Source organism: Balaenoptera musculus, chromosome 13, assembly GCF_009873245.2.
Source record: "Balaenoptera musculus isolate JJ_BM4_2016_0621 chromosome 13, mBalMus1.pri.v3, whole genome shotgun sequence".
NCBI classification, from domain to species: Eukaryota; Metazoa; Chordata; class Mammalia; order Artiodactyla; family Balaenopteridae; genus Balaenoptera; species Balaenoptera musculus.
In genome coordinates, this window is record NC_045797.1 from 31,367,148 (window position 1) to 31,393,902 (window position 26,755).

General features: G+C 38.1%; 1 protein-coding gene across 1 annotated transcript in view; it reads right to left on the minus strand.

The window, feature by feature from the left end:
* Positions 1-26,755, minus strand: part of ANTXR1 (ANTXR cell adhesion molecule 1) — a 241,307-nt gene that overhangs the window by 136,458 nt on the left and 78,094 nt on the right. Inside the window, exons 9-10 of the mRNA XM_036873557.1 lie at positions 26,419-26,479; positions 14,859-14,957 (exon numbers count right to left, since the gene is read on the minus strand). Coding sequence (XP_036729452.1) covers positions 14,859-14,957; positions 26,419-26,479 — 160 coding nt within the window. The remainder of the gene's footprint in view (positions 1-14,858; positions 14,958-26,418; positions 26,480-26,755) is intronic.

Below are 26,755 nucleotides of genomic sequence, written 5' to 3' on the forward strand. Positions count from 1 at the left end.
ACTCTGCTGGGTGGAGCTTTACAACGGAAATGGGGGCACTCCAGAAGTGGGACTTAGATTACTGTTGAGGCTCTGAGCTGACGTGGGTAGGAAGGCTGCAGAGTCAGAGCACCTCACCTACAAATACCAGTATAGGACAAAGAGCTGAGTGCAGTCTTAGAAAAAGATAAGTCGGTTAACTTGAACATCGTGTACACGAGGATCAAGATTACATCATGGACCCAGAAGTAAAAGGTGAGGGACCATGAGTGCACTCCCAGGGGAGAGCAGGGATGGGAGCCAGCAGCCCTGCTGGTGTCTGAATTGCCTTTTGGGGGCTTACACATTCCCCAGTCCCGCACAAGGCTTGACCTCTGTGGCTCTGGACCCACCAGCTTTTAGAACTGGTCTTCAGCACAGCTAGTTTGACTTCTCAGGATATAAACTGCTTTCTGCTCATATTTACTGCTATTTTCAGTAATTATAAAAGTAATACACAGTGAGTGTGAGAAGTCTGAGAAATACAGAGACGTATATCCCTGGTGGCGCACTAGTTAAGAATCCGCCTGCCAATGCAGGGGACACGGGTTCGAGCTCTGGTCCGGGAAGATCCCACATGCTGTGGAGCAACTAAGCCCGTGCACCACAACTACTGAGCCCACGTGCCACAACTACTGAAGCCCATGAGCCTAGAGCCCGTGCTCTGCAACAAGAGAAGCCACCGCAGTGAGAAGCCTGAGCACCGCAACGAAGAGTAGCCCCCGCTCGCCACAACTAGAGAAAGCCCGCGCACAGCAACAAAGACCCAACGCAGCCAAAAATAAATAAAATTGAAAAAAAGAATAAAAAGAATGAAAATCCTTGGTAATCCTAACTTCCAGTGATAAACATTGTTAATGCTATTTCAGAAAGTTTTCTATGCATATTAGTTTTCACATGATTGGAATCATACTATGCATAATGTTGTGGTATTTGGCATCTTCTCTATCCAAAGTTAATAGGGACAGATTTAGGTATTGCAAGAAAACCGAATGAAGATAATGGGGCTCGGGGCTCTTGCAAAACATTTCCTCCTCTCAATAAATCTAGACCAAAAAATTCTTGACTGTTGACATTTATAAAACTTACAAATTATCTTCTAAGCAAAGCATCAACTTCTACAAAATTTGTGAGCTTGAGGTCAGAAAAGTGGTGCCCTTGAGACAGCTGTAATTTGCTGAGAAGAAATATATTTTTTAAAGCTTTGTTTTCACTTGGTTGAAGACAATTCAGGATTCATGCACAAGGTATGTGTCTCCTGACATACGAAGTCTTTCAGCTGTGCACAATTAGGTTTGGAAGGGTTTACCTTTGGAATTGGGATTGAGCGGCAAGTCTATTAAAATGGCTAAAGCCTTCCACAGGATCATGGCCATGAACTATGGCAAATGCTGACTGTTCTTAAAGAACTCAAACCTATACAGAAACTTAGAGAAGCGGTGGGAAGGAGACCCCAGGCACACACTTGAGTAACAGTGGACGCCACTAAGTTGCTGTGGTATGCAGATTAGGAGACAGAGCTAAATTGCATGGAGAAGAGATATATCAGTAGCACTCCCTTCCTTTCCCTCAGCAACACCCAACTTTTCCTCTAAATGAATGTTGAGCAAATATTTAAAGAATGTCAGTTTGAAGGGGGCATAGGTTATTAGCCTGACTGGGGTTCCCATGAGTCTGGCCCATCTCTGTGTTAACCACTTTTTCTTCCACCATCCTACTGAAGTGACAAAGGAGCAGTATAGCATGAGGAAAGGCATGATCACAAAAGTCTAGTCATCTGGTGCAGAATAGAGGGGGTGCCAACTTCCTCTATCAGGACAACACGGCTGGGAAAACAGCAGTTTCAGGGAAGTTCACAAGCAAATCTCTCCTCCAACAATGCTTCAGAGAAGACCACTGTGTGCCAGAGTCCACAGGCAGTTTACAAGTTTCATTTGGAAGCAATTGCACACTTGGTAGAACAGGGGCAAAGTCAAGTTTGACTGTCTACCAGGCACTGCTGCAGTTAACTTTGGACTGTGTCAACTTGCCCTTGGAAGAAGCTCTTTTGCCCCTGAATGAAAATCTTTACCAGTTAGTTACTTTTGGTGGTAATTTCTCTTTTATCCCCACCCCATCCCAGATTACTGGGGTTTTTATCTGACCAAGCAAAACTGCAGTAAATTTCCACTTATCTATATTTTTGTCTGGATCTGAAAGATAGAAACATGAACTAACACAGTCTTGGCAGGAGCCACTTCAGAAGCAACTGGGTGAAACCCAAACTCCCTCTGAAAGCAGGGGCAAAAGGGAAACATGGGCAGATACATGAAAAGCCTGTGAAGTTTAAGAAAGAAGGACCATTTGGGGAACCAGAAGAGGTGGCTTCCCTGTGATCACACAGTCAGCTGCATATACTGACTTTCTAAAGCCTGGGCTCTTTGTTCCCTGGTCCAGAGCTTTTTTTCTTGAACCAGAGTTTAAGTCTTGACTCTCTAACATGCTCTGTGGCCTTGGGCAAATAGCTAAATCTCTCTGAGCTGAGGTTTCCTGTCTATACTATGAGGGGGAGCAGTGAAAATCAGGGCCTCCAAAGCAGGCACACATCAGAGTGATGTGGGTCTTCGGGATCAGGGGACCCGGGGACCCGTGGGGACCTGTGTTTAGGAAGCAATGTAGAGAAGCGGGCAAAAGCCTCTGGAGTAGACTGTCTGGGGTCCAAACTGCTTCTACCTCTGGCCATCTGGGTGACCTTGGGCACTTCACCTCTGAGTTTCAGTTCCCTTGTCAGCAAAATGGGGATACAAATAACTCCTCCCTCACTGGACTGCTGTGAGGATGAAATGAACTAGTTCAGGAACAGAACGGGGTAGGTGCTCAGCAATCAGTGGTTGCTATCACTTGGATGAAGCTCCTGGGGGATTCTGATTAAGAATCATGAGACGAGATGCTCCTTTAGATCTCTTCATTCTGAGTTGCACAAAGTGACATTCTATCATCTTCATATGACATCAAACCCCTACGAATGCATCCAAATGGCACTAAGTACCTTTTTGACCCATAAATGCAACACTCTAACCAGTGAGAAAAGAAACAATAGGTTTTTGTTTGGGAAGTTTGTGTTCTCCTTCCCTCTGCCCTCCTCCCCATCTGCCACCTTAGGTGCACTTCAATGATCTCCTTAAGGGGCCCACAGCCCCCGAGGACCAGATGTTTTCTAAGATAAAGTATAGTTTCTGGATAACTGGACAGATTTTTAAAAACAAACACAATGGAACTCCTACATTCGAGTGAGCATTGTCTCTCATCCCCTTGGGAAGTGAGCCCCTCTTTGGAACTGTTAGAGCTGCTTTCATGACTAATGTTCAGTTTGAAAAAAATATCTTCAAAGGGGGCAACATTTTATGCTTTGAGAGTGAACCAAAAGTAAACCAGAGCCATGCCTTGTGAGTAAGACTGAAGATCAAGCTGAGAAACAAAATTTTGCATCAAAAAAGAAATGTGCCTATAAAACCAGGAAACTGACTTGTCACATGGCCTTTCAATGGAATTTTAATAAGTTTGTTAAAAATCAGTTTCCTTTGTTTATAGTTATACCTCATAATTCTCCACGCAACACCAGGATAGTCTAGCATGTTTTTCATTATTGTATTAGTAAAAACATTCATTTTTTTATTTACTGTTCGTTAAAATGGATCATTCGTCAGCTCCTACCCCAGCGTCTCCTTTATAGCATTCTAATCTCTCTACAAGTGGATTTCCAATTGAAAGTGGATCTTTTCTTGGCACGATACACCAAATACTGGAGTAGGAAAAAGTGCATCCAGAATAAATAAAGTTTGTGTGAAGATTTCCAAGATATTTTCTTGGCCAGGAGTGAGTTCAGCCTGGTGACTGGAGAACCAACCAAATGCTAAACTTAAGATGTGTGCTTGGCCTAAATAATTAACAAGAATTTTAAAGTTAAAATTTAAATAATGGTCGTGTTTTTTTTTTTTTTTTTTCTTACGACGGAAGGGACATATGATCATAGAAAACTTAGAAAACTTAGATGAACAGAAAGAAGAAAGTAAAAACTAATAGTGGTCTCATTCAGAGGTAACTACTGTTAACATTTGGTTGTGTGTCTTTCACGTTTCTCTCTCTTTCTGCATTTAAATGTATGTGTCTAAAACAGGGATAGCATCAAGGCACTGTTTTGTAACTTATTTTTAACATATGAAGCAGTATCGTTAACATCTTTCCCACATAAGTAATTATTCATCTTTGCCCCAGTATTAATTATTTAAGGGTAAAGTATAATTTATATAACAAATTAACTATCATGAAACATTTATGTTACCATTTAAATGTTTCCATTTGTTTACTTTCTTTCCTTCCTCTCCCTCCCTCCCTTCCTTTCTTGCTTCCATCCCAAATTCATTCCTTCCTCCCTCCTCTCTGTCTCCTTTTTTCTTTTTGCCATTATAAGCAATATTATGATGAACATCTTGTAGCTGAGTCTTTGTTAACATTCTCAATCATTTCCTTTTGATGAAGTTGAAATTGAAATTCTGGGTCAAAAAATGTATAAAAGCAGTTGATTCATTTTAAGAATGGCCTTCCTGGGGAGTTCCCTGGTGGTCTAGTGGTTAGGATTTCAGGCTTTCACTGCAGGTGGAGGGGTGGGGCAGTTTGGGTTTAATCCCTGGTTGGGGAACCACGCAGCCAAAAAAAAAAAATCCCCAAAGATTCAATGGTCTCTCTCACCAATGATGAATGAAAACACTTCTTACTCTATATCTTTGCCAATACTGGGAATTGTATTTTTTGTTAATCTTTGCCAGTTTGATAGATTATTTTAATTTGTGTTTCCTTGATTACAGTGAGCATTTTCCACATGCTTATTTGCCATTATTTTTCTTGTAAATTTCCTTTTCATATCTTTTACCCATCGATGTGCTCACCTTTCCTACTGATTTTAAGAGCTGTCTACGTATTAAAGTTATTGACCCTTTGTTTGTTCGATGTCTTACAAATAATTTAGCATGTTTTCTGTTTCCCTTTAGATTTTTTGGAGGGGGGAGGTTTAAAGAATTAAAAAATATGTACTCGAACCATTCAAATTTTCCTTCATGGTATCTCCTTTCAGAGTTATGCTTAAAAAGTCTTTCCCCACTGGAAAATTATGTAAATATTTATTTTTGTTTCCTTCTAAAACTTCTATAGTTTCATGTTCACGTTTAAACTTTTCATCTGGAATTTGCTTAGATGTAAGGTGTGAGATAAAAATTGAACTGAATCGTTTTTCCAAGAGGTTAGCCAGTTGTCTCAATACCATTTTTGAATAATCCACTCTTTTCCCACCGATAAGAAAGGTCATTTTATTTTATACTAAATTCACAGAAGTGCTTGGCTCTCTTTATGGACTTTGTTTTTCCTGTTCTAATGTTTGGTTTGCCTTTTGTGGCACCAGTCATACACTGTTTCAATTACTGCAGCTTTTTTATACATCTTAAAATCGGCTAGGGCAAGTTTCCACATTTTTCTTGGCTATTCTTAAATGTTTATTCTTCCATATATACACTTCAGAATTATTTTGTTAACTTCAAAAGTCCCATTGGACTTTTCATTGGGATTGTAGTAAAAGTAAATATTAATTTGAAGACAACTGGTATCTTCGCAATCCTCAATTGCCGCTCCATTGAATAACAGTGATAATGATAATAATAAATTAATATTAGCAGCCAACATTGATCGACTGCTTACTGCATGCTTGGCCCTGTTCTGAGCCCTAATTCTCACACTGAAACATCATAACAGTCCACCACAGAGGTGCCATTATTGCCATACTCATTTTACAGATAGAGAAATTGAGGCTTGGAGATGTTAAATACTGTATCTTGCCATGGTCACAAAGCTTTAAGATGGAAACAGGGTTCTTTTCCTGGGTGGTTCCAGTGTACGTTCTATGCCATGAGTCTACACTGTCTCTGTACTGACTTACATTTTCTTCATTTCCCTCACAGAGTTGTGTAATTTTCTTCCTATATGTCTCTACAAATTTGGTTAAATTAGTTCTTACCAGATTTTGTATGTTGCTGCTGTATTTTTCCTGTGATGTTTGGTCATTGCTAGATTCTGGCAAAGCTATTGATTATCATAAGGGAGGTATTTATTTTGAAATCATCCAGTTTAATAACCTTCTTATTAGTGTAGTAGTCTGTTGATTCTCTTTTAGTTTTGCAGGACGACACAACCATCATTTTAAAGTAATAATGTTTGGCTCCCATTTCCTGTACTTATATCTCTCATTAGGTTTCTTGCATTATTGTAATACCTATAGCATTGTCTAATACACTAGTCACTATCCATAGGTGGCTATTGACATTCAAGTTAATTAAAATTAAATGAATTTAAAAATTCAGTTCCTCAACTGCACTAGTCACTCTTCAAGTCCCCAGTAAGCCACATGTGGCTTGTGGCTACCGTATTGGCTACATTTTAGAACATTTTCATTATCACAGAAAGTTCTATTGGGCAGTGCTGCTAGAACTTCCGGATTAATGTTAAATAATAATGGTGAAATGAGTTGTCCTGCTTTTTTCTTCCTAACTGTAAAGTTAATATCTCTATTTAGTGATTTACCATAAAATGATGTTGAGTTTTGAATTTAAATATCTATATGTATTTTTTTATTACGTTAAAGAAGTCTTAACTTACTCCTAGTTTTCTAAAAGTATATATTTTAAAAATTTGGAATGGATAATGAACTTTAATGCCTTCTTGGCATCAAAAAATTTTGCTATGTGAGAGGCAAATTCCCCCTCATTCTTTAAAATTATCTTACTTATCCTGGTCCTTTTTAAATACATTGCTGGATTTTGTTTACCAATATTTTATTTATGTTTGTCATCAAAGAAATTGATTTCAAATATTTTCTACTACTAGTGTCTTGTCCAGTTTTTTAAAAAATCAAGATTATGTAATTTTCATAAAATGAATTAAAACCCTTTTTCTCTATTTCTTTTCTCTGGAAGTGTATGTATCAGATATGAGTCATCTGTCCCTTAAAGTCTGGTAAAACTTAGATGAAAAAAATCTGGGTCTGGTGCTTTAGTTGAGGGGTACGATTTTCTCATATCTCTCTTCCAGTTCATGCATTTCATCTTCATCTGTGTCTAATCACACTGCTTAGTCTATCCATTAAGTTGTATTTCAGTGAATAAACTTCTTCAGCTCTAAAATTTACACTAGGTTCTCTGCAAATGTGCCTTTGTTGAATGTTCTTCCCCTTTGGTCTGTTTGATTTCTTCACACACTTTATTTCATTTTTAAATTGAAATTAGTTGATGTACAATATTATGTTTCAGGTGTACTACACAGTAATTTGACATTTTCATACACTATGAAATGAGCACCGTGATAAACCTAGTATCCGTCTGTCCCCACACAAAGTCATTACAATATTATTAATCATATTCCTTCTGCTGTATATTAAATCCCTGTGGCTTATTTATTTTATAACTGGAGGTTTGTATTTCTTAACTCCCTTCACTTATTTCACCCCCCCCCCAACCTCCCTCCTCTCTGGCAACCACCCATTCTTTTCTCTGCATCTAGAAATCAGTTTTCATTTTGTTTTGGTTGTTTGTTGCTTCTACATCTTGGCTATTATAAATAATGCCACAATGAACATTGGCGTGCATATATCTTTTCAAATTAATGTTTTTGTTTTCTTCAGGTAAATATTCAGAAGTGAAATTGCTAGATCATATAGCAGTTCTATTTTTAAGTTTTTGAGGAATGTCCATACTGTCTTCCACAGTGGCTGCACCAACTTACATTCCCACCAACATTGCACAAGTGTTCCCTTTTCTCCACATCCTTGCCAGCACTTTATCTTTTGATGATAGCCATTCTGACAGGTGTGAGGTATTAACTCCTTGTGGTTTCGATTTGCATTTCTCTGATGATTAGTGATGTTCAGCATCTTTTCATGTGCCTGTTGGCCATTTGTATGTCTTCTTTGGAAATATGTCTATTTAGATTCTCTGCCCGTTTTTTAATTGTGCTCTTTATTGTTTTTGATGTTGAATTGTATGAGTTCTTTGTATATTTTGAATATTAATCCCTTATCAGATATATAGTTTACAAATGTCTTCTCCCATTCAATAGGTGGCCTTTCCTTTTGCTGATAGTTTCCTTTGCTGTGTAAGAGCTTTTAAGTTGGTGTATTTGTTTATTTTTGCTTTTGTTTCCCTTGTGTGATGAGACAGATCCAAAAAAATATTGCTAAGACAGATGTCAAAGTGAGTACTGCCTATGTTTCCTTCTAGTTTTATGGTTTCAGACCTTAAAGTCTTTAATCCATTTTTGAGTTTACTTTTGCATATAGTATAAGAAAGTAGTCCACGTTGATTCTATTGCACACAGAAGTACAGTTTTCCAAATACCACTTATTGAAGAGGATGTCTTTTCTCATTGTATATTCTTGCTTGCTTTGTTGTAGATTAATTGACCATATAAGCATGGGTTTATTTCTAGGCTCTCTATTCTGTTCCATTGATCTATGTGTTTGTTTTCATGCCAGTACCATAGTGCTTTGATTACAGTAACTTTGTAGTTTAGCTTGAAATCAAGGAGTGTGACAACTCTAGCTTTGTTCTTCTTTCTCAAGATTGCTTTGGTTATTTGGGGTCTTTTGGGTTTCCATACAAATTTTAGAGTTATTTGTTCTAGTTCTGTGATAAATGCCATTGGCGTTTTGATGGGGATTGCACTGAATCTGTAGATTGCCTTGGGTAGTATAGTCATTTTAACAATATTGATTCTTCCAATCCATGAGCACCAAATATCTTTCCATTTATTTTGTCATCTTGAATTTATTTCATCAATCTCTTATAGTTTTCAGAATACAAATCTTTTTCCTCTTTGATCAGATTTATTCCTAGGTATTTTATTCTTTTTGATACAATTGTAAATGTGATTGTTTTCTTTATTTCTCTTTCTGATAGTTCATAATTAGTATTTAGAAATGCAACATATTTCTGTATATTACTTTTGTATTCTACCAGCTTACTGAACTCATTTCAGTTCAAATGGTTTTTGGCAGTATCTCTAGAATTTTCTATGTATAGAACCATATCATGTGCAAACAGTGACAGTTTTACTTCTTCCTTTCCAATTTGGATTCCTTTTATTTCTTTTTATTTTCTGAGTGTTGTGGCTAGGACTTCCAATTCCATGTTGAATAAAAGTGGCAAGAGTGGGATCCTTGTCTTGTTCCTGATCTTACAGGAAATGCTTTCAGCTTTTCACCATTGATTATGATGTTGCCTATGGGCTTGTCATACATGGCCTTTATTATGTTGAGGTATGTTCTCTCTATGCCCATTTTCTGGAGAGTTTTTACCATAAAAGGATGTTGGATTTTGTCAAAAGCTTTTTCTGAATCTATTGAAATGATCATATGGTTTTTATTCTTCAGTTTGTTAATGTGGTGTATTATGTTGATTGATTTGTGGATACAGAACCATCCTTGTGTTCCTGGGATAAATTGTACTTGATCATGGTGTATGATCCTTTTAACGTATTGTTCAATTCAGTTTGCTAACCTTTGGTTGAGGATTTTTGCATTTATGTTGATCAGTGATATTGACCTGTAATTATTTTTTGTGGTATCTTTGTCTGGTTTTGTTATTAGAGTGATGTTGGCTTTGTAGAATGAGTTCAGGAGAATTCCTCTTCATTTTTTTTTTTTTTTGAACAGTTTGAGAAGGATGGATGTTAACTCTTCTTTGAAGTTTGGTAGAATTTCCCTGTGAAATTGTCTGGCCCTAGACTTTCATTCGTTGAAAGTTTTTTAAAGTAACGATTGAATTTCATTACTGGTCATTATTAGCCTGTTCATATTTTCTATTTCTTCCTGATTCAGTCTTGGGAGATTGCATATTTCTAGGAATTTATCCATTTCTTCTAGGTTGTCCATTTTATTGTCATATAATTGTTTGTATTGGGTGGGTCAAAAGGTTTGTTTGATTATTTCTGTAAGATGTCTCTAGTAGCACTTAGTTGTCTTTAGCTTCATTCGAAACAGTTTTGTTAGATTGTATGTGACAGCAGTCATATCAGCGTGCATTTAGAAAAAGACGATCAGAATCAGTGAATTTTTGTGTAGCCATTTGAATATTGAAGATGGAAGAAAAAAAGCAACATTTTTGGCATATTATGCTTTATTATTTCAAGAAAGGTAAAAACACAACTGAAACACACAAAAAGATTTGTGCAGTATATGGAGAAGGTGCTGTGACTGATCGAACGTGTCAAAAGTGGTTTGCGAAGTCTCATGCTGGGGATTTCTCACTGGACGATGCTCCACAGTTGGGTAGACCAGTTGAAGTTGATAGCGATCGAATTGAAACAATAATTGAGAACAATCAACGTTATATTATGCGGGAGATAGCCGACATACTCAAAATATCCAAATCAAGTGTTGAAAATCATTTGCATCAGCTTGGTTATTTATGTTAATCACTTTGATGTTTGTGTTCCACGTAAGTTAAGTGGAAAAGAACCTTCTTAACCATATTTCCACATGCGATTCTCTATTGAAACGTAATGAAAACGTTCCATTTTTAAAACAAATTGTGATGGGTGATGAAAAGTGGATACTGTACAACAATGTGGAATGGAAGAGATCATGGGGCAAGTGAAATAAGCCACCACCAACCACACCAAAGGCTGGTATTCATCTAAAAAAGGTGATGTTGTGTATATGGTGGCATTGGAAATGAGTCCTCTATTATGAGCTCCTTCCAGAAAACCAAACGATTAATTCCAGCAAGTACTGCTCTCAATTAGACCAACTGAAAGCGGCACTCAACGAAAAGTGTCCAGAATTAGTCAAAAGAAAACACACAATCTTCCATCAGGATAACGCAAGACTGCATATTTCTTTGATGACCAGGCAAAAACTGTTACAGGTTGGCTGGAAAGTTCTGATTCATCTGCCGTATTCACCAGACATTGCACCTTTGGATTTACATTTGTTTCGGTCTTTAAAAAATTCTCTTAATGGAAAAAATTTCAATTCCCTGGAAGACTGTAAAAGGCAACTGGACCAGTTCTTTGCTTAAAAAGATATGGGAACGTGTGTATATGTGTAGCTGATTCACTTTGTTATAAAGCAGAAACTAACACACCATTGTGAAGCAATTATACTTCAATAAAGATGTTTAAAAAAAAAAGATATCTCACAGAAAAAATTAAATTAATTTAAAATTAAAAAAAAAAAAAAGATAAAAAGTTTTGGGAAGATGGAATTATGAAGTTGCCTGAAAAATGGCAGAAGGTAGTGGAACAAAATGGTGAATAAAGTTGTTCAATAAAATTCTTGCTGAAAATGAAAAATGTGTCTTTTATTTTTTCTTAGAAAACCAAAGACACTTTTTGGCCAACCCAGTGGTAATCTCTTATGATCCTTTGTATTTCTCTGGTGTTGGTTGTAACTTCTCTTTCATTTCTGATTTTATTTATTTGGATCCTCTCTCTTTTTTTCTTGATGAGTTTGGCTAAAGGGTTATCAATTTTGTCAATCTTTTCAAAGAACCAGCTCTTAGTTTCATTGATCTTTTCTACTGTTTTTTAATTCTGTTTTATTTATACTCTGATCTTTATTTATTTTTCCGTCTAGTAACTTTGGGTTTTGTTTGTTCTTATTTTTCTAGTCCCTTTAGGCGTAAGGTGTAGACTGTTTATTTGACTTGTTTTCTTGTTTTTAGACACTTTAAATGTGTTTATTTTACATCCTCTTTCAAATTGCTCTTTAGTCTTCTTGCTTGTTCTCCGTTTTCTTTCATCTATTATCATATGATTTATCATATGGTGCTGCGAGCCCATCTTCAGAGGGGGCTATGGCTTCAGGAGTGGTGTAGGTTGGACTGGATGTATACTGCCTCTGCCAGGGCCACAGGGATCTGGATGGCCACGGACATATTTTGGAGTTAGTTTCCTGACTTGGTGCTTCTGTATTATGTGGCTGGTAAAACATCTTACCTTTATTCCCCTGCCTGCTTCCTTGAATCACGAGCAGCTTTCCCTGTCCACATTCAATGTCTGGTACGGCTGTCGGAGCCTGATTTCTACAGGGGGCTCTGCTTTTGCCTGCTTGTCTTGCTGGTGCCCTGTATCTACATCAGTAGCAAGATCACAGCCTGAAGACCCCTCAGGCCCAGAGTCCCCAGAGCTTTGCTTCCTGCTTAGATTTTGCATTCCCTTTTTGTCTCCCGTGCCTGGGGGTTTCCTCCTCATTCCCTTGAGCAAGGCCACATGTCACAATTTTTAAAATCATATTTTATGCAGAATTTTGGATCTATTATATTGACCAGAAACAAGTCCAGAAATTGTTTTAGATTCCTAAGTGGTTGATTTGTTTACTTTCTTTTTAAGCAAAGGCAAGGAAAGCAGGAGAGACATAGGTATTAACCTATGCTTTTTATTTTCTGGTTATATTTATCATCTAAGAATATATTAAAACAACTTCAACATTTTGGTATTAATATGTTGGTGCTTTATTTGTGTCTTAGTGCAATAATGTTAAAGGGTGTTCATAGTCTTTTCAATTTGTTATTTTTTTATTTAACTTTTTCTTTATATAATCTGCTACAAATAATACTTTATTTGTTGAAGACTCCAAGGCTTATATCATAACGGCCATAGCTTCATTATCCGGCCTGCAATTAGTCTTTTAATGGTTGATAAGGGCACTTCTATTCTCTTTTTTTGTTATAAAATGTAATGCAGTATTTAGGAAAAAATCTTGAAAGAGGAAATATATACTATAAAAATTAAAACAGATAATTTAAAACTTGGATGTAGAAGTGGGAAAGGAGAATGGGAAAAGTAAAAGAATCTAAATTTATTTTATTTTATGGGGACAACTCAATGAGATACTTACATTCATAAGGTTGGTAGAAAAATGTAGAATTGAATATGTTGCATTTAAAAATTTATTTATCTTTTCTGTCCTCCACAGTTTCTTGTTCATATTATTTACTGAATGTAAAAGAACAGATGAATTAATAAATGAATGACAATATTTTTTCAAATTCCAATATTTTCCCCTTAGCTAGAATATTTTTAATAACTATTTGTTTGAGTTCAGGAGTGTTACTTGCAGCATATAATGTGGTTGAGTCACTGCCTTTCTTTTCTCCAAACTGTCAGCACTTGTGTTGGAGGCACAATTAGGTTTGTGGTTTAAGCTAAATCCCTACCCCAAAGGCCTTTATTCCTTTTTGATTATGAATCAGGTGGAGAGCCTGTGCGGGTGTTTGCAAGTTTGTATTAGGAAAGGAAGAGAAGCTAGTTTCCCAAGAAATACAATTTCATGGAGAAGCTGGAAAATATGCATTCAATATGTCACTCTACGAATCCATAGTAAATTTGCATTTTTTTATTATCTTAATATAGCATCTCTGTGTAACCTTTCAAGCAATGGCAATGCTACACCCCATGTCCATTCATGTTCAGAGAGGGGTTGGGTCCAAAGGCTTGCTCGTCTGGGAAGCCTTCTTTGGAAGGTGTTGATGTCTTCTGAGTTTAACCCTCAGGAATTTCTGAGCTTAGATTTAAGATTCTGGTTAAGGAGAGAGGGAAGGCGGACTTGAATGACATCACAAATTAAAGGGGAAAAAAAGGAAGGACTCTAGAGGGTGCACGTCCAACTTTCACACTGTGACTTCTTGGGGATACTTCAAGATGTTTTCAAATAGCATGTACTTTTTGGATACGTGAGGGCATTTCCAAGTATCAAGAAAAAATAACTGACTGTTTCAAATCTTTGGAATTATTCCAAATTCAGGAATTCCAGATGTTTGTAAAGATGCCATTGCATACCTCTGTTTAAATATTGAAGTGGGTTTCAAGATGCTATAGAGGGGAAAAGGCATACCCTTCAATTCTTCCTTTTGAAAAACAGTATAGTAGCTACTCCATAACGCCATCAGGAGGACCAAACTAGCGTGAATGGTTAGTCAATAAGCTTGAGTATCCTTTCCTTCCTCTTTGCTCTTTCTACCTCCCATGGTAGTTGTGGCAAAAAGATGTGTGGCATTTAAAATGTCATAGCACTACAGAAAATACAGTATGTTATTACTGTTTATCGCTGCAGATACTGAACCAATAATTATCTGTGTGATGAATGCCAGATGTAAATAATAACCAGGGCTCCTGGCCATGTGTCTTTCCATAATCTGTCTCCCCCATCTTTCCTGGACAGCAATCTGAATCACACACGTCTTTAAATTAAGAACTTGCCTGCTACAAATGTCTTGTGAAAGTGCCAATGTTATGACAATTCATTTTTTTCCCATGAAATGCGCTTAGTTTTACTTCCATATGCCTGTATTTCAGGTCAGGTATTCACCCTGACAAGAGTTTTTTGGCGACTCCAAAGCAAGAATCATCCAGATTGAACAAACTTCCAGAATCTACACATGCAAGTCGAACAGTTTGGCTTTTAGTTTACCCAGAATTAATAAATTTAGACCATTTCTTTTTCCCTCTTGTGCTTGAGAGTCCCGAATACCTTGTTAAGGAACATCAAGCTTTGTAAGCCCTAAGCAGCCAGGGCCTGCACTGACAGCTGAGAGTTTTGAACTTGGTACAAATGCTGGTGGACTGCAAAACAAGTGCCTCTCCTGATGGAAGCAGGGGCGCCGCAGCAGCTAGCTATGCCCTTGCTGGTGGCCTTTCTAGCAGGGAAGACCCTTCTCTGTAGTTTCCCGTGTGTGGCCTTGCTAGAAGATGGGGCTGGGGCGTCCCTTCCCCGAAGCAGGCGAAGCAGGTGGTAGAAACCCCCAAACTCCACGAGAACTTACTGAGCGTCACTGACTCGTTGATCTTGAAGCTGCAGAGGACCCTGTCCACGTTGCGGGCGTGACGGAAGCCGTTACCTCTGACAACTACTTGAAATGATTCTGAAACAAAGAATAATGACACGACACCTTCATTGACTGCACACCGTTAACCTTAAGTTTCCCATCTGCCCTGGTTTAGGGAGTCTGCTATTTCACCAGGCTTAAAATATTAAATAATCAGTTCAAGCTGGGAAACAGAAGCATCCGTGTGGGAGCCTTTTACCACCTATTCACTACCTTCTCACTAGTTGTTCATCAGGATGGCACAGAACTTCTTACTTTGAATTTCCACCTTGCCTTTGCCTTTACTCTTCCTCCTAGCTGGAATGCCTTCCCCCCCACCTGTGTCCTGCAAACCTTACCCATCTCTCAAGTCCTGGCAGTTTTAAAACCTGTGATCTCTGCCACCAGAAGGCCACGGGGGAGGGACTCTCCACTTCTTCAATCCTCTTGTGTCTCTTTTACATATTGGATGCAGAGGAAAGGATTTATTTAGAACTCCAGGTGCCTAGCGTTTTTGAAAACCACTACCTGCGGGCATTCACAGTCTGTCCTGAATAGTGTAGCATGTGATTATGTATTGTCTGGTGGTGTTCTTTAGTCTTTTCTTCCACAACTAGAAAACATTCCTTTACGTTTAGGAATTGTTTGATGCAGCTTCAGCTCTCCTGTCTCTGCAGGGCACACAGTAGGAGCACCTAGTGTTATGTAGGAATAATTGTACTCAGCAGGGGATCGCAATCTTGCTTAGGGGTGGCCGGTCAGCAAGCATTTCCCGTTTGAACTGACATTGGCCCTTAGCGCACTTAGTACTCTCTTCTCTCAAGGTAGAAGGGATAATATATCTCTGCGGGTCTCTAGCCCTGCATGTTAATTTCATGTGGGCATAATTCATGTTGAATTAACACGTTAATAAAATATTTATAAAGCAAAAATAATGATCCTCTATACTAGTCTTACTAAGGGAAAAAACCAGCTAATTAATTAATTAAATGTTTAGGAATATTTAAGTTTGAGCTTAAGTTTGATGGTAACTAATAGCCAATACTCTATTTTCTTTGATTTTTAAGCTTAAGTTTGATGGTAACTAATAGCCAATACTCTATTTTCTTTGATTTTTGTCATCTTTTTGTGTGTAAAGATTGGGGCTTGGGATAATGCTGTGTGGTGTATAAAAAAGAAAAAGACTAAAAGTTAGAGGTTAAAACGCAGTATTTGTGAAAGTGGATCTGGAAGTGTCAATTGCTATCCAGATGGAGATTTTCACCGGAGGATGAATGGAATTAAAGGACTAGCATATGGGACTCTTCCACACTTTAATAAACGTCATGAATCTATGTCACCTGCATTCTGGGGAAATTAATATAGAGATCATGTTTGCCAAGAGAATAATAACTGATATCATTTGCTCCCTCTTTGTGTGCCAGGCCCTGTGCTAAGCGTTGTATATGTCTGATGTCACTTAAACCTCACCACAGGGAGGCACAAATGAGAAAACCAAGCATAGTGAGGTTAAGTAACTTGTCCAAGATCACATGGCTGGTAGCTGTCAGAATCAGAACTGGAATCCAGGTCTGTCAAGTATCAAACGCCTTAGGACTCAGACACCATGCTCCTTACCATTATGCTAAGATGTCTTGTGACATATGACTCATTTAGAGATTGACATTGTGATTTTTTTAAAAGCTTATTTTATTTTTACTTTAGACAGGTTTGCCCATTTTGCAGAAAAATGGAGCTGGCCCAGCTAGGAAGCAGGAAACCAAAACCGAAGTAAAAGAAGCCGGAGGCACTAAGTGTGCCACAAAGAGAAACAAGTTAGAACAGAATGCTGTTTAGAGGTATCAACGATCTTCCCTGTAAGGAAATTGAGATTTTTGACGTTGTAAATGACTTGCCCAAGATCATGTAATCTGTAACTGGTAAGCAGCAAAACTGGGACTTTTACCCAGCATTCACTGCCGTAGTTTTGAACTATATTAAGGTTCAAAACTTAACTATGGTTTTTCAGGACCATAGTCCTATGAGTATTAAGGATTTAGATATGCATGTTGATGCATATGTACGATTGCTAAGTTTAGAAGGATGGACTAAATAGCTTTCTTTAGATGTCTGCCTGGCATGTGACTGATGACACAATTGGTTCAACAAGCATTCTATTACGTGTCAAGCATTGTGGAAGAATCTTATTGTATCTTGTTTACTCAATTTAGCCTATAGACACCCATTTCTGTTTTTAGTCTGAACGGTAGACATCCAGAAGTCTGCCATTGGATGCTTTTGCTGATTGCAAATGTTTTCTGCCTCACTGCTCTGCCTACTTCTCTTGTTTCCTCAAAGATCAGTGGAAGGAGAGAAGGTTCTGGAAACGCAGGCCATGTGCCAGCTCTCTTCTCTAACACCGTGCCCTAGCATAACCAGTCCTGCTGCTGAGTCCTCAGTGAAAGAGGATGCCCACATGGTTGCCTGGCCAGCCCTCAGGGTGTTAGGGAGGAAGACAGCAGAAACCCAGGAGCAGCCATGGTGGAGACCGAGCAATCTAACCCCCGAGGCGCGGGGAGCAGGTGGAGGAAAGGATGCCCTGGGAGGCACACCAGAGCAGAGGCGAGCTCCCACCAGTTTCTAGGTGAGGATGCACATGTGGCCTCCAGAAGAGCGTGAGTATCTGCCCCAGCAGCCCAACTGGAATGTCAGCCCTTCACACGTGGAAGGTATGTTAACAAAACCCTGTCAAGTGAATCTGTCAGCAAGCGAGAACCAGGACATATTGATTTAATTCAGTTTGTTCACAAAGCCCTGAACCTGTCTCTCACCATATGCACATCTAAGTGTTTTTAGGCAGCGTGCATGTTGGCTTATAGCTCCTACAAGGAGTGCCTAGGGACCGGAGGGCATTAGGGAGGAATTTCTACTTGGAAATGATCTTTTACCTAATCTTTTAAGATACATATTCTTTAAGTCATCTTTAAGGTATATGTTTATTACGATTCTTTGGTCACTCTATTCTCAATTATAATTTAAGCTTCCTGATGGGAGAGGCCATCATATCTATTTCTTTAGAATCTTTGGCTGTGTCTCACCCAGGGCTGAGTCAGCCTCAGTATAAGCTCGTTTAACGAACAAACAAATGACATCTTGGTATAGAAAGGGAGAAAGGGGAGGAGAGGTGGTCATTTATTCAGGTACCAGTCAGATCTAATCCTGTTTGTTTTCTGAAGCTTAATCAGGTCATTGAATGAAAAGATGCTCAGCGTCATTGGTTATTAGGAAAATGCAAATCAAACCCACTCCACACTCACTAGAATGACTGTAATAAAAGAGGTGGATGATAACAAGTGTTGATGAAGAAATGAGAAGTCTCGTACATCGCTGGTAGGAATGTAAATTGGTGCAGCTGTTTTGTAAAGTAGTTTGGCAGTTCCTCAGAAAGTTAAACATAGAATTACCATATGACCCAGAAATCTCATCCTATACTCAAGAGAATCGAAAATGTTATGTCTACACAAAAACTTGTACATATATTTCACAATAGCATCATTCACAATAGCCAAAAAAGTGGAAACAACCCAAGTAGCCACCAAATGATGAATATGGTGTTCATACAATGGAATATTATTTACCCATAAAAAGCAACAAGTTCTGACACATGCTATGACATGGATGAATCTTGAAAACATTATGCCAAATGAAAGAAACCAGACATGAAAGTCCATCTATTGTATGATTTTATTCCATTTCATTTCCATGTGAATAGTGCAGATTAGCAAATCCAGAGAGATAGAAAATCGACTGGCCGGGGCTGGGGAGAGGAAGGAATGGGGAGTGACTGCTTAATGGGTACAGGGTTTCTTTTCAGGATAATGGACATATTCTGGAATTACACAGTGGCTATGGTTGTACAACTTTGTGATTATATTAGACATTACTGAATTGTACTCTTTGAAAGGGTGAATTTTAGGATATGTGAATTATAGCTCAATTTTAAAAAAGAAAAAAATTAAGGTCAATGAATAGTTTGATAAAATTATTCTGTTCCCTTTTGTTTGCTTTTTTTCCTTTTTTTTTGGAAATGTGAACACATAGTTTTGCGATGACCTCAATAAAGATCACCTATCAACCACTGTATCTGAAAATGAGACATCTGTATATTCACTATTTGCTCTGGTCACCTAAGACTTCTGTGCAAAATTATTGTTAGTGATATTTCCATCTTGAGAGTTAGCTTCAATTTGCTCTCCTATTAAATGCTATTGTAACATGTAACATCTAAAATATAATATAGAGCTGGATGTGTATTAAGTGCTTTCTGATGCCTAAATTACTCTAAGGTTTTTATTTTATAGCTATTTACTTATAAGAATTTTAGTGAGGTATAACTGACATACAGTAAGTTGTATGTAAAGTGTATAATTTGATAAGTTTTGACATAGGTATACAATCATGGGGCGATACCACAATCAAGATGGTGAACACATCCACCACCCTCAGAAGTTTCCAGGTGCCCCTTTGTAATCTCTTCCTCCTGCCCTGCCCCACACCATGCGACCATTGATCTGCTCTCTGTTGTTGTAGATTAGTTTGCATTCTCTAGAATTTTATGCAAATGGAATCATATAGTAAGTACTTTTTTTTTTTGGGTCTGGCTTTTTTTTACTGAGCATAATTATTTTAAGATTCATCCATAATTATTTTGAGGTTTATACATAGTCTATTTCTTTTTATTGCTGACTATTATTCATTGTATGAAAACCACAGTTTTATCCATTCATGTGTTGATGAACATTTGAGTTGTTCACAGTTTTTGGCTCTTAAAAATAGAGCAGTTATAAACATTTATGTACAAGTCTGTGTCAGGACATAGATTTTTTTCTTTTTCCCTTGGGTAAACACCTAGGAGTAGAACAGCTAGGTCATGTGGTTAGTGTATATTTAATGTTTTGAGAGACTGTCAGAACTGTTTTCCAAAGTTATTGTACCATTTTGCATTTCCACCAACAATGTATGAAAGTCCCTCCTTCAAATAGAAATATCTTTAAATGAAAATGAAGACCAAGGAGAGGATTAAACAATTGATTCAGAAGAGGTGCTTATGGGCCAACATGAGCTCTTTGAAAAACAGTGAAAAGTGAAAGAAATGAAACCACTTTTTGATGTTGCTTAAATGTGTCTGGTTTAAGCATCTAATTTCCAAATGGTAAACATGCCACCTAAAAGTACCTTCCTCTGTGCTCACTTACCCAGTTTTATTATGAACAATGGGAAACAACAGAGTAGGAATAATACAATTGCTTCTGAAATGACAATGTAAGGCGCTAATGATAATCTCCTTCCATTTCTGGAGGAAAAGAACTTTAAATGTAGAGCAGTTGGCAGGTTGCACACTTAATTCCAATTAGTTCCTTCCGGGAGTATTTGCTTACATAAAACACTGTGAGCTATTCAAGTCTGAGGCCAACATTGTGGGACCAGAGGAAAACTGTGCTTAGACAAAATGATGCATTTCCTAAAGAGGAGCTGAACGAGGCAGGGCCAATCTAACAATGGATCAGTTCTCCTAATTACACAGAAGATAATCTGCAAAAACATTTAATTAGGAACTTTAAAAAAGAGTCTATATTAGAAGGGAAGCAGAATTATTTAAATGCAGGTAATGTCAAAGGTGCTATAAAGGCTCTCCACACAGCAGGTGACTTCCTACATGTTTTAGAACAGGAACTGTAAATACAGTGACATAAACACCATGCTAAATGGCAATCACATGCTTGACCTGGGTATTGGGATAATGCGGAGTGGTAGAGAGTATGGTGAACTGGAAAGAGTACATGCTTCTTTTAAAGGGAAGTTATTCAGTCTCTAACAATCATTATCTTGCAATAAATACAGGCCCAATGTTGCTAGATCTGATTTTTCAATACAAGGCAAAAATCTGAATTTTTAGGTGAAATCAGACTTTTAAATGTTAGCAATAAATTTAAGTTTTTTTTTTTTTTTTTTAATTGCAGTGTGAATCAAGAAGAACATATGTGCAGACCAGACAGGGCTTGTTGGCTGCCAGCTTATAACCTCTGGCAGTGGAGGAGTTTTGGGATGGCTCTCTCTCCAAATAGTTTTACTCATGACATTGATTGAAATTCTTTTTGATAGGGCAGATGCTTACCTCCTCTTCGCATTAAGATTTCCTGTTAAAATGCAAAATAGTTCCAAGTATACTTTTTTCTTTAGCCATTAAACAAATAATCAGCCATTAATATCTTAGCTGAAGTTGAATTAAGTCTTTAGAAACTTAAAGTTATAAAGGAGACCCAAAAAGGGTTTCTCTGTATAGCATGTGGTTACAGATGGCCATTCTGCAGTTGCTCACATAATTCTGGGGGTGGAAAGTTGAGAGCATCTACTCCATTGTTGGAAAGCTTTAGTTGTAAAAGTTGCGTGTGTTAAGCCAAAACCTGCCTCTTTGAATTCCTCCCCAATCTCTCCATGGTGGTCTCCTGAAGCTATTTATGGTAAGCCTAATAATTCCTTTCTGCATGGGAATTCTCCAAATATCCTTGTGACTGTCTCAATTCTTTGTCTAAATCTCTGTGGTCACTCTAGTCCTTCCTCATTCCACAAGCACCTCATTAGCATCTCTTTGAGCAGATCTCTGCTATAGTGCTTCATGCGTGGTTTCGTAATTTGTCTGAACATATGACTATCTCCTAGGGCAGACTGTGAGCTTCATGGGGGGTTGGGACCAAGCATGCATTTTGATACTCAAATCTTTTCATATTACTTGGTACATAGTAGACACTAAGAAGTGATGGAAAGAAAGAAGGAAGGGAGGGAAGAAGGAAGGTAGGAAGGAAGGAAGGAAGGAAGGAAGGAAAGAAGGAAGGAAAGAAGGAAGGAAGGAAGGAAGCAAGGGAGGAAAGAATCAGTGACTGGAGTCTTGGAAGCTTGACTATCCTGTGTTCTCCTGTAAATGGACCTTGAGAGCTCGTTCGGAGGTTGTAGCAGGGGAGCACAGCTACTTGAACATCCTTGACTGAAGAATGGACCCTACTGGGGAAGGTCATCCTCTTCCACTGAGCATGCAGCTTCAGGAGGGATATACATGGGAGGGAGGAAGGGGACACCTGCCTAGCCAGCCAGATCATCTGAATCAACCCTGGCTATCAATGGGGTGACAGATGTTGCAGCTGGGCTGCCCTCACATCCTGAATGAATTATTAATATGGTTTCTAGTTCCATCACCACTTCTACTAGGAACATGCCTTTGTCAATGCCATTTTTAAAATATGGGACTTGGAACCATGGTCTGAACTTGGAATAGTGGAGCGTGGTATTAGCTCTCTTGCCTTGGACACTGGATGGCTATTGATGCACTCTAAGATTGCATCAGCTTTTTTTTTTGTCAGAGGCATTCTTATTGGCTCTCAAGATAGCTATGCTTCTCCTTGCTTTTTCTTTTTCTTTGCATGAACTGTTACTAAGTCAGGTTTCTCTAAACCTGCTTGGACGTGAAACTGACGATTTGCAAGTTCAGCATTTTATATTTGTCCCATTAAATTTCACCCTATCATTTGCAGCCCAACACAGAAAGATCTGTGTTGGATCTCAGTTTTACCGTCCACCCAGTGCATTATCTCACTGCCTCTCTCAGAGCTCAGTTTGCTGTCAGAACCATGGCTGTTGCTGAGTTGTTGGTGAGAGCCAGCTGAGATCCCTGTCTTGGGAGAATGCAATCGTCAGTATAGCGTGTCTTGAGTGGACAGGCCAGGGTGGGGCTCCACAGCAGGGGCTGCTCTGGGGGCCAGGGAAGGGAAGTAATTCAGAGAGTGAGGGGAGGAAGCAGAGAGGAAAGGTTTTTGATGAAAGCAAGTTCTACCTTCTTCACAGATCTGTCTAGGGCTTAGTCTCAACATTATACGTTACAAGTATGAACAATATTTCCTTGTTCACTTTCTCCTCCAGTACGTATTGAGTTTAATGAATCATTTTGCAGATACTCTGAACTCTACCAAGGTTTCCCCAATTTTCTTTCTTTCTTTCAAGGTTTCCCCAATTTTCTTTCTTTCAATTTTCTTTCCCCAATTTTCTTTCAGTAAACATACAGGCATGTTTTTCTCGTCTAGGTGTGATATTATCAACATCATGATTCTCATATTGACCTTCAATCCTTATTAAAATGATACTGCTGATAATAATGTCACCTTGCTTTGTTGTAACAGTTTATGCTTTTTAAAGCACTTTCACATAAATCGCTGGCCCCGGCTCCTTGCAGTGGACTAATGAAAATCACAGAGGGGGTATGCTTAGGTCTACTTGATGGGAGTTCACAGCCCTGGACAATGAAATGGCCTCCAATGCTTCATGAAAGCCATGCTTACTCCAGAGAATGATCAGTGACAGACCTTTAAGGGAATCCTTGGAAGAACTTTTGGTGTAAGGGTATCTTGTGAAAGTTTTATTTTCTTCTTAGTAAACTTATTCTCTAATCAACATGTTTTAATCCTAGTGATTCTAATTCAAGAGAGGTGGGAGCTTGCTTTTTCAAAACCTAGGCTAGGTCCCATCACTGTGTCTTGTATTAATGTTTTTATAGGAAATAAAGGAAATGGAAGGGATGGAGGGGGAGTTTGGGGTTAGCAGATGCAGACTAGTATATATAGAATGGATATAGAACAAGGTCCTACTGTATAGTACAGGGAACTATATTCAATATTGTGTGATAAATCATAATGGAAAAGAATATAAAAAAGAATGTATATATGTAGTTATAACTGAATCATTTTTCTGTACAGCAGAAATTAACACAACATTGTAAATCAACTACATGTCAATTAGAAAAAAGAAATAAAATAAATAGAATTGGATAGTTTACTCCGATACAGGAAATTATTGTTTGTCCATAAAATATGGGATATTGCACATAAGCCAGAGATTGAAAAAATATTTAAAGAAAGATTCCTTGGATTGGATTTACAGAGATTTGTCTATTTTATTGGTTCTACCAAAGAAAACAGCTCCTGGGATAATTAATCAGTGGAATTGTTTTAATTTGTTTAAATTTATTAACGCTTTTTAATCTTTTTTCTTGTATTTTCCTTAGCTTTAAAAATATCTTTTATTTAATTATTTTTCTTTTCCATTTAATAAGAGACATACTGAAAACTATGAATTTGCTAGGATCAGATCTTGTGGACCCTGGTATTTCTGTGCCGTATTCATTACGTTTATATATGTGGTTTTTTTATTGTCTTGAACACCTCAGTGGTAAGTAAAGGAGATTTTGGTTTACTAATCTTTGATTCAAGATTATTCAAGAATTATTTAAGAAGATACTCAATCCGAGTGATTGAGATTTGGTGGGTTTTTGGGGCCTTGTTCTGTCTTTGGCTATTTCTAATTCTGCTTCATTTAAAATAGTTCAAAGGTCTGATAACTTCTTGAGATTAGGTGAAAGTAGTTAATAAGGGTCAAATGAGCAAAAATCGGTGCATTGTTTGTTTAAGGAATGTATGAATCAAGACATTTGGTCAACATTTATTGACCACCTATTAAGTACCACGTACTCTGTTAGGCAATGGGAAGTGGAGAGAAATAAGATTCCTTCTCTGTTCCCAAGAACCCTACAGGAGGGGAACTGATTATGCTAGTGAATTAACAGAAGTTGTATTCGTTGTCTTTAGATGTTCTGATTCAATACAAGGTTGCAAAACATCCAGTAGGATTGCTAAACTGCAAGTCTGGGTTTTTTTTTTCATGAATGAGATAATTGCACAATTAAGGAACTCCCCTGTTTTCTAATTGTTTTAAAGTAAAGGAATTATAAAAATTGTGGAGACAGATTTACCTTGAAGCTAATGAACCCTAGTTAAGCCTCCTGGCACTGGGTTCATGTGGTCATATGCTTTTGTAAATTTGCAAAGGTAAGATTTTTCAATTCCTTTTCTTAAGAATGTTCTCCTGGACCTGTCTTTGTGGCAACCACATTTGTTCCTGCCATCTGTGTTACCAGGTAGCAGTGTATTTAAAGGTCAATTGATAATCTTTGCTGATTGCTTTTCTTCAGGAAATTTACATGTCTCTGAATAGTCAGTCTCCAAGTACTGCTAACAACTTTAAATGTTTACATATATACTTAGTGTTTTGTTGTTGGCACATACTATTCACTACATCTAACTCCTTGAAAAGTGTTTCAACTATTCTAAAATATAGCCAAGGACTTCCCTGGTGGCGCAGTGGTTGAGAATCTGCCTGCCAATGCAGGGGACACGGGTTCGAGCCCTGGTCTGGGAAGATCCCACATGCCACGGAGCAACTAAGCCCGTGAGCCACAACTACTGAGCCTGCGCGTCTGGAGCCTGTGCTCCGCAACAAGAGAGGCCGCGATGGTGAGAGGCCCGCACACCGCGATGAAGAGTGGCCCCCGCTTGCCACAACTAGAGAAAGCCCTCGCACAGAAACGAAGACCCAACACAGCCATAAATAAAAAAATTAATTAATTAAAATATAGCCAAGAAACTGGAATGGAATCCTCAAGGAATTACCTCATTTATACCAATAAAATATGCCATAAAGAATAAAACTGTACAGTGTTTGAAAAAGCTTGAAAGGTCTTCCTCACTACTTATGGGGTTGCATGATATATTTTCTAGGATAAATTAATAATTGGCACTTGGTATTTTAGGAGACTAGAAAGGCGATGTTAACAGTGAACTCTCAACGGTGAAATACTCCAGGTCCTGGAGCACAGGAACTCATGGAGAGAAAGTTTATCCTTTTTGTATCTCCAGCACTTACCACAGTGCCTGGCATTCAGTAGGTGCCTAACAGTACTTTTTAAATAAGAGTGATGGGAAACCTGTCAGGAATTATACAAAGAGAGCCAGAATGGTTGAAATTTTAGGCAGTCCATTATAATACAAAACAACAGTAAGAACATGATTTTGATCAGTTAGAGGAAATACTGTGACTCAGAGAAGGCTGACTCTTTGTATAAGTAGAGGCTTGCTGTATTAATGATGAAATTATAATGGCCTTTTACTGGGATAATTGGAGTGGCCTATCAACATTTTGTGAGAAATTGTAGGTAAAGCAATTAATTATGATCAACATATTAATTACGGAGAGAGGTTCAGCACTGATTAAATAATTAAAAATATCAACAGTTCAGAGGTGGTTTATGATCACTGTGATGGCTGCCATGAGGATGTAGTGTTAAATTCCACTTGTATCCAGAGAGGGGTATTGATGGTGATGTGTGGGAATCCAGTATTTCTGTAATACTCCCAAACTAGTTCCCATGAAAGGCGAGAATTTAGATAGGCTTTTCCAAACTTTCAAACAACTGGCACGTTGATTCCTTATTCCCTTTTTTCCCCTAGAAGAAAATTTATTTAGCAGTTTCTACTCTTCTTTTCCCCCCTGCCCTTTCCTGCCCCACCTCCCTTCTTCTCTACTGATGAAGTAAACACGTGACTTGAATTCAAAATCTCATTATTTGTGTGACAGCGATTAGCATTTAATTTCAATTTACCTCCTGCACATATGGTGGATGGTTCAGCTGCTAGAATTTCGATGCAGGACTTCTTCAAAATCTAGGAGGAGAGGAAATCAAAAAGTCAAAGCACAAATTATTTGTTAAAAAACAGAAAAGTGGGGTTTGCTTTTAGCTACCAAGATAGGAGGCTCAAGGACATTATGTTTGTAGTGGGTGGGTAAGTGGAGGATAACATTTTTACTAGTATCATTAATGTTAAGCATTTAATGAGCCAGAACTGTGCTAGATGCTTCCAGGTATCCCAAAATCCATAGGAATTATTCATTCATTTATTCTTTGGGCAGATATTTATTGAGTCTATGATACACCAGTC